At 36.1% G+C, this 9267-nt stretch overlaps 1 protein-coding gene across 1 annotated transcript; it reads right to left on the bottom strand.

The window, feature by feature from the left end:
• Positions 1-265: 265 nt before the first annotated feature.
• On the bottom strand, positions 266-7259 carry LOC104102557 (PH, RCC1 and FYVE domains-containing protein 1). The gene is made up of 9 exons (XM_009610290.4): positions 6905-7259; positions 5351-5437; positions 5113-5202; positions 4934-5020; positions 4717-4824; positions 2524-4602; positions 2275-2421; positions 1253-1704; positions 266-777 (listed from the first exon to the last, which is right to left on the bottom strand). Exons 1-9 carry the CDS (start codon positions 6950-6952, stop codon positions 612-614), a joined length of 3264 nt encoding a protein of 1087 aa, XP_009608585.1. The 5' UTR covers positions 6953-7259; the 3' UTR covers positions 266-611.
• Positions 7260-9267: the final 2008 nt, after the last annotated feature.

Genomic DNA, 9267 nt, shown 5'->3' with positions numbered 1-9267 from the left:
CAAAAATAGAAGAGCATTCCTTTAAAGAGTAAAAGCTCTATTTGAGACTTCTTTAATCAATACAAAAATGGATATAAGTTATATTAACCGACAATATAAACATATCAATTTAATTGGTTATATATAGTAGGTTACTCTTCTATTTTTTAGATTGTCATATCAAACTTGCTATGAAAATAAATTTACCTGAGATTTACATGTTATTGTAAGTAACTTAACCAGATGGTATAGAAAATCTATGCACTAACCGTGCACAAAACTTAAATTCTACAAAAATTAAAATATCATACATCTGACCACTCCTTCTTTGCTACATTACATGTGTGCAAGAAAATACTTAATCATTTCTCATTCTTCCTTAAACAACATTCTGACTTCTATCTAACAATACTTATTTTCTTTTTCCTTTCTTACCTTCTGTCAAAAGCAAGTCCTACATGTACATTTTTTGCATAAATAGCATTCACATTGCTCTTTTGCTCATATCAAATATCTAGTTTCTCAAAAGAGTTAAAAGGCATAAAATGTATCCACTTCAAACTCACTAAATCTAAATGTTATACCTGCTTCTGCTGCTAATAACACTAAGCTAACAAAATTAGCAGTCAAGTCTATGTAGACTGTGATGTTTCACTATTTTCCTCTGTTGCTGGTGGAGGAGGAAATGATGAATCAGCAGACGCGACGTTTGTCTTCGGAGGGCTGTATTTTTTCAGTAGCCTATCTTTGTTTTCCTTCCACCATTCTTCTGCTTGTTGCTCCGCGAACCTCCGTTTACTGCAGGAAATTGTCCAATCAACAAACAGTACAAAGATGTTGATTAGGTACTCCCTCCGTCCCAGTTTATGTGATGGTTGTGTTTGACGTATTAAGATGACAAGAAACAGTACAAACTTGTGGTTGAAAACAGGTCATAGGCATTTATGTGGCTATACATCGTTTTAAACGTATATAGTTGAATTGTTTCTAAATATAGAAAGCTGTCACTTTATTGGTACCTAGTTTATCTGATGGTTGTGTTTGACATACAAAGATGTCAACAAACAGTACCAACTTGTGGTCGAAGACAGGTCATAGGCATTTCTGTGGCTATACATCATTTTACACGTATAAAGTTAAATTGTTTCTCAATATAGAAAGGTGTCACTTTGTTGGTATAGACTAAAAAAGAAAGTGCGCCAAATAAAATGGGACAGATGGAATACAAGTTATCAAATCTTAGTTTAGCAACAAAGAGATTTTAATGAAATACCTGAACCTAACGCGCTTGAAGATCTTGGTGCCATTTGTAAGTTGAAGTAGAGTAACGTAGACGCCCGGTTCAAATTGTTCAATAACTTCCTTTTGTCCCTCTCTTTGAGCTTTAGGTGACCCTGAGACACTTTCCGCGCTTGATTGATGTACACCTCTTGTTTCTGAAGCTGATTGTCCGTGATTTTCACGTATAGTTCCATCAACATTATGTGATGTTTCTTGAACTCCAGCAGCATCCCATTGATCATTTCTAATGACAGACTCAGAAGATAGATTATTTCTATGTGTTGGCTTCTGTTGATTATAAGACATATCGGATGACAGAGAAGCGTTGTCTTCAGATGCTTGGTTTCCGAATGTATTAAGAAAAGATTCAACCTGAGTTTGTATGGATTTCAGGGCTGAACTCTCAGAGATATCAGGAGGTAGTTCTTGTGTCATTTCTTTCAACTGAATAACAAAAGACGCGATAACACGCTCCATTATCATGACATGAATACTTTCCCAATGCATAAAAAAGTATAATACAAGACACAACAATTTCTATGAGTTCTAATATTTTTTAAAAAGAACATGTAAGTTTCAGTCCTAGATATGTAAAATCAAGAAATCTTTTGCGGCAAAGCTCATGAAAAAACTTCTATCCTAATTCTCATAGTTGAAGGGGAGCCTTGGACCAACGGTCAAGTTGTCTCCTTGTGACCTATAGGTCACGGGTTCGAGCCGTGTAATCAGCCACCGATACTTGTATTAGAGTAGGTTGCCTACATCATACCCCTTGGGGTGCGGCCCTTCCCCGGACCCTGCATGAATATAGGATGCTTTGTGCACCAGGCTGCCCTGCCCTAATTCTCATAGTTAGACGCATGTCTGATAAGCATAGTTTCCTATATTTTCTTTTCTGTAGACAGTTGCATTAAACTGCTACACCATATATACAACATATGTGAATTTTGATTTATCGATATAACACAAATCATAAGTCAAGCATAAACAGAAGAGAAGCAATTTGAACATTACTTGAGCAGTAATAGACTTCATGGTTTCCACCGCGATATTACACTTTGATGCTCTCTCTGCAACCAACCTAGATGATTCTTGAGAACTTTCCTTCAATTTTTTGATTTCAGCATCTTGTCCATCACTTTTCTGCTTTAAACTTTTGATCTACATATATAAATGTGACAACTAATAACGATAGTGCTAGACATTAAGTTAATCAACAGAAGGATAAATCTTCTTGTTTTGTATGTGAAAGATTTTCCATACCTGGTTTTGCAATTTGGCAACTTCTTGGTGTAATACATCATTTGTCTTTCTAAGACTATCGATTACACCCCTTGAAAAAACAGGAGCGGGGGAGCGCGGAGGACTTGGTCTTCTAGAGTACGGTGAAGCAGGTCTAGAGTTGGATGAAGGAGGTTGAGATTGAGATTGCGATTGAGAGTGAGATTGAGGCTGAGGTTGCGCGGTCACAACAGGCTTCAACGCATGTTGAAGAGCGCTAAGTGAACTTGGAAAAGCGATATCTTTTAATTGCAAAAGTGATGGAACTTGTGAAGCTCTCACTATACTTAGAGAATCTGATTTGATGCCAGGCCTAGTAGACTTAACTTCAAGGTACTTAATCGGTTCTACAGTGGGTGAGAGCAAAACCCGTGATGTTTTTGGCTCGCCTCTGTCTAACTTACTATTCTCTGGTCGATGAGAGGAGTTAAATTTCTTAGCATAAAATGAGGAACTTCCTTCGGAAGCCTTTTTCAATTTCATGTAGCAAGATTCACAAACGCGATGTGGTTTTCCTGGTGTCGGAGCAAGTGCAGCTTTGAGTGCTTTTTTTGAACTGCAAGCATGACAATGAACTAGTCCACAATTATAACAGTTATGCCTCTTTCGAGTAAATCCAAATGCTTGTCGACAACCTGAGCAAACAGATTGATCTGCTCCTGATACCCACTTATGAATGCAAATACTAGCAGTGTAATTAGAGCCACATGCTATGTTCTTCACATGCCTGTCTTTTAAGGCCTCAACTAATGTTGGAGCGTTCCGATCTTCTGTATCACCATGACCTAACCTTCCGTTAGCGCCTTTTCCCCACGTAAAGACTTCACTTCTTGATGTAAGGACAGCAACATGGAATGCACCACATACTATTTCTTCGACGAATTCACCTACCAATTTATCTTGTACAAGGGACGGGACCTTTCCATCGGCCTGTGGATTGCCTAGCTGACCATATGCATTGCTTCCCATGATAAAGACATGACCGGATGTGGTAAGACCAACGGTTATATTATGTCCGCATGCTAACTGATGGAAGTTGTAATCGATAATTGCAGAGACACAAGTCGGAAGCAGATAAGTTTCCTTATTTCCATGACCTAATCTATTCTTATCACCATCTCCCCAAGTGAATAACTTTCTAGTGGGCACATTTCCACAGTTATGGTTTGTGACTTCCACAATAGCAGCCGTGTGCCACACACCACACGCAACTTTAATCGTCTTGAGTCCGTTCAACGATTGAACTTCCTTGGGATACAGTACACTTTCACGATCGCCATGACCTAAGACTCCAAATGATCCATCCCCAAATGTGAATAGTTTTCCATTTGCAGTTGCCAAAGCTGAATGCCACGTGCCACACGCAACTGATAAAACTTGAAGCCCTTCAAGAGGACCGGAAACTCTTTTAGGAATCCAATGGCTAACATCATTGCCATGCCCAAGAAGTCCAGCATTGTGAGTTCCATCTCCCCAAGTATATAAATCGCCCAATGTAGACACAGCACAGGTATGATACTCGCCACATGAAACAAAATCGACGTTTGTAACAGCCAGAAATTCAACAAGCCGAGGGCGACTAAAATCCTTTTCAATTCCATGACCTAGCCTGCCACCAGACTCTTCTCCCCAAGTGAAAACCTCTCCTTGCCTTGTAACAAGAGCAATGTGTCGTACCCCACAAGCAATTTGATGAACATCAAGAACCACATTCGACTCCAAAGGTTTAGGACTAAGTACATCATGTTTAATGGTAATTGGATTCCCAGCTCCATCTTTTGACACTCCATCACACCAAATTTCCCCCCACACATAAACATCACCTAATGATTCTATGTCATCTGGCCCGGAACCCCCACTCGAACAACTTGGAGTGCTAGAGACACTAATACGGAAACCATCCGAACTTGTTCTTACTTGCATATTTCCACGTTCAGACCCCACATCTGAGCTTCGCACGCTCAAGGAAGTTTCACCACTATAGTGATCAGCAGATGTCCAATCCCGAGCAATAGTTTGGCTGAAATCTAATGTTGAACCACATGGATGGGTATTTTGTAACTGCATATAAAATCATATTGAGAGATGTCAAATCTGTAATCACTCGTGCAAGATAGATCTGACAAAACAAATATCTGGTTGCTTTGACCTTAACTATGAAGCTCGAAAACTTACATCAGAAATATCACTCTGAGTACGTCTACTATTACGAGCTTGGCCAGCTGAAATTAAATTCTTTAGACCAGCAATCCAAATCTCTGCTTCAATTTTATCCTTGCAAATCTTCAGAAAGAAAATGATAATTAACTTTCAATATAGTAAACCTTATTCAAAACAGCATTCACGACAGAAAAAAATGTTAACACGAAAATAAATTAATCTGTTCACTAACCAGATCTAGAGATCTTTCACCATTATTGTATATAAGGGAAAATGACAAGTACTCCTTCTCTGGACGCAAATATCTTTTAAAAACAGGCTGCATAGACATATCCACAGGCAAAAGTTTATATATTACAGTATATCTCGTCGATAGGTGAAAGAAATCTAGACATATAATCATTAACTCACAGTTCTCTGGCCAGGAATAATTTTTGAAACTGAAGATAGCTTTAAATTCCTTTCTGCTCCACGAGAGTACCAAATTAACGTTGTTTCATCCTGGAATTATCAACAACAAAGCTTTAATCTTCAACCAGAAAATTAACGATTAAATTTCGTGCAGAAGCTCTCATATTGCAAATGCTGTCTAAAACAAAAGGCACATTGCTAACATGATATGAAGCTGAGAAGTAACACAATCAATTACCGGAGAAACTCTGAAAGGGCAGAACTTAGGCTTCCCCTTCCGGCTATACTTTATTAGTTGTGTACCTTTCTTCAAAGCAATTAGCCCCTTCAAAAGACAGTTTTAAGTGAGAAATAAGCATATCAGGCATATTGATCATTGGTTAATTAATAACTTTACGATAATTATGCTGTAATGTATACGAAAAACAACATGAAAATTCTACATATGCAAAGTCATGAGAAGACAAGGATGCTTTTGCAAAATGATTCTCTTTCTTACATTGCTAATTGTAGTTGAGTTGGTTCAATTCTATGTTGCATGGACTCTCCAAAATAATGCCACACATGTGTCGGATCCTCAAAATTTATACTACTTTTAGAGTATCCGACATGCACCAAAGATATTCTCGGAGAGTCCGGACAACATAGGTTCAATCAACTTGCTCATAATCTCATATTGTGTCTGAGAAAATAGTTATTGAAAGAAAAACACAAACCAATATTTTTAAGTAGTAAAATTAGCTTCCAAACGCCATGGCTCCGTCAACTTTTGAATCCGTGCATTTTATGACGCCTCAATCATAATATGTCCAGCTCACAGCCACATATACTTGCATTTTGATGTAATTTTAGAAACAACAAAGTGATTATACGTATACTACTAAGTCTACTCAATTACCACATTGTCATGATAGGAATATGCTTCATCTGTAAAGTTACTAATTGTAACACAACTCTCGACTAAGTCAAATAAGTTAAGGGTCGTCTTTTTTGCCCACACCTAGCATGATATGTTGTTTAGTCAAGAATATATCTGGTGTCCTAATGTTTTCAACAGATAAAGATCATTATAACTCTATAATTTGCTGCATATGTCTTGTGTCTTTTCTTTTTCTCAAGCATGCTGTAACAGCCCACAGAGCGCGCGGTTGAACTCAAAAGGGGTTTTGTTGTGAAGCTTGACTTAGGAAAATCCCACAACGGAATTAGAGGCGAAGGTTAGTAAAAAGGCGAGTTCCTGTTGAGGCACCTTTTGAGTTAAAGCCCAAGGGGACAAAACCGTGAAACAGTTAGGTATGAGCCGTTACACACTTACACATATGAGCGCATTTCACTTAAATCAACTACTCATATGACACTTGGTTGTTTAATAACAAGTTTATTTGGCTAAATTCATCTAATCATGCTAAGCACAGAATAGGCATTTGCATAAAGAATTTAATTTATATGCACTGACAGTGTAAAAAATAATTATACCTAATTTGACCTGTTATAGTAGGTTACTTTACCATTTCATTTATATTATAAAGCTATAATATACTGAATGACATGATAGCTTAATTTTTTTTTTACATCATCAGTGTATAAAACTTAAACTCTTACATTAATTCGAACAAAGGAATTCGATTTTCCAATTTCCACAACACGATCATACTTAGAAGGCAAAGGCATAGCTACATATATATCAGAAGGTGGTCAGTTAACATACTTCGTCGAAAATATTATACGTATACATTTAATCTTGAACGCCCTTAGCAAAATTTCTGACTTCGCTACCGAATAAAATACGTACCTGGTCAATGTCACGGTCAGGATTGCCATAGTTAGCAGGATCTGCCATTCCATCTGAAACAATTCTTGGCTATCCACCAAAAAAGCCTATTTTTCCCAACCATCATCATAGATACCAATGCAAATTTCTTTGGCCTATCATCAACTGTGTCTTTTTTAATTAAGCTAATCCCTTAATTAGATCTCAAAGAACACTTGAGATTTTAATTTGGTCACTGTTTTTTTCTTGATCCACCTAATAAAAGCAAATAAAAATAAAAAATTCAAGATTTTGGTGAATTCATGTTGGATTGCTATGGAGTGAAAAGGGGTAATGTAGAATTTTGGGAAATTCTCAGAATAGATCAGAGGCAGCAAAAAGAGAAAGAAAACAGAAATGAAAGAAAGAGAAATTTTAAGTGACAGCAAGTTTAGGGGAACCAAACATTTTCGATTTTGGCGCGCTTATTTGGCTCCCTTAACTACCTTATGTATCATCTATTTATTCACGTGATAAAAACTTCATACACACATGCACACACAAAAATACATCTTGAACACCCTTAGCGAAAAATATTCTTCGTCTATTCTTAGATTATAGTGTGTGATTGGGCACGAAATTTAGACACTAATCTGATTTATGTATTACATACCGTATATAGTACTTCCTCCATTTCAATTTATGTGAACATATTTGACTGGGCACTTAATTTAAGAAAAAAGAGAAACTTTTGAACTTGTGGTATAAAATGAGTCACGTATATTTTTTGTGGTTATAAATCATTGTATAAAGGTAAATTGTTTCCAAATATGAAATGGGGTCATTCTTTTTGGAACGGAATAAAAAGGAAATAAGTTCACATAAATTGAACAGAAGGAATACTAATATGGGAAAAACATGGCCTAATGAAGATAAATCAAATTAAACTTTGACATTTGGATAGTTAAATAAATTCAAAATGGATAATTCATTCGGACCCTCAAACTTCAATTGTTTTTTCACTTACACACTTTAATTTTCATGTACTTTCTTATTTTTTGAGATTTTCTATTACTATAAGCTGTTTTTATTGCTTCGATTCTCTTGTTATCTTGTTGATGTTACTGTCTGTTGTTACTGCTTCTTTATGCATCTTTTCTTGAGTCGAGGGTCCATCAGAAACAATTTCTCTACCTTCTCAAGTTAGGGATCTTTTATAGATCTCATTAGTGGGATTACAATGTATTTGTTGTTGTTGTTATTGGACACTTTGATTTTCACATACAGGTTTCTGGTACTCCTAAACAATTTTGAAGAGATATTAATACCACATTTCTCGACCAATCCCATTTTTTTAAAAAGATAGTGCTTATCACACTCTATTTTGATTGTTTGCATAATGATCACATAGCTTGTAGCCTTGTACAATTTATCAAATTGACTTATAAGCACCTTTTAGCTATGCGTTTGGTAAACACATATCTACGCGTTTGATAAACACCCAAAGTGCTTATAAGTTAAGTACTCATAAGCTAAAAGCAGTCATAAGTCATAAGTTGGTCACCCCCAAGTATGGCTTTTCAGCTTATAAGCACTTTTAGTTTGACCAAGGTTTTACCAGTTTATCCTTAATAATATTTTTTAATTCACAAAATAATTTTTCTAACTTTCTCTTCATTCCATATTCATTGTTCATCCTTTTCATTACAAAGAAACTTTTTAATTCATAATCTTTTGTAAAATTTTGGGAAAATATATAAGTATCCCCCTGATCTATAGCCGGATTCCCAACTATACACTCTACTTTTGCGAGAATTTTATTATCCCCCTCTAAACTCTTTTAAAGTAGAATTATTTGCACCCTTAAAGCTTATGTGACAGAGTGTGTGTACTTCACTCTCCTTGGGCGAGTGAGAAGCAAGAAAAAATGATTTCTAATTTATTCATTTATTTTGCTTTTCTACATTTTTTTAGTGAGATATATAATTTCTTAATTTTTTTCCTTTTCCTTTTTCTTTGTATTTTTCTTTTTATCATACACTTTGCCATTCCCGTCAATAACATACAGCACTCGCCGGCTACTTTTATGGCCTTCTTCTTTAATTATGTTGGTTAGTCTTCTTTCTATTTTTTTTTTTCTTTCTCTCCCTCTCAAACACACAAATCACACTTTTCATAAAAAAAAATTATACATATGTGAAGCAAACCCACTCAAATCTGAAAATATCCATCGTCGAAAAATTTTTTTTCTACCGGAAAAAATGGAGTTTTTGAAATTTCAAATAGGAAGAAGCCTTTTCTTACTCAGCAGACGCACATATGCTTAGGGCTGCTTAACGGGCGGATCGAGCGATTATTTACTCTTAACGGTTTGGCTTATCGGTTATCGGTTTTTAAATGTATTA

The sequence above is a fragment of the Nicotiana tomentosiformis genome, chromosome 9, assembly GCF_000390325.3.
Source record: "Nicotiana tomentosiformis chromosome 9, ASM39032v3, whole genome shotgun sequence".
Taxonomy (NCBI): domain Eukaryota; kingdom Viridiplantae; phylum Streptophyta; class Magnoliopsida; order Solanales; family Solanaceae; genus Nicotiana; species Nicotiana tomentosiformis.
This window is presented reverse-complemented; position numbering and strand designations above follow the sequence as displayed.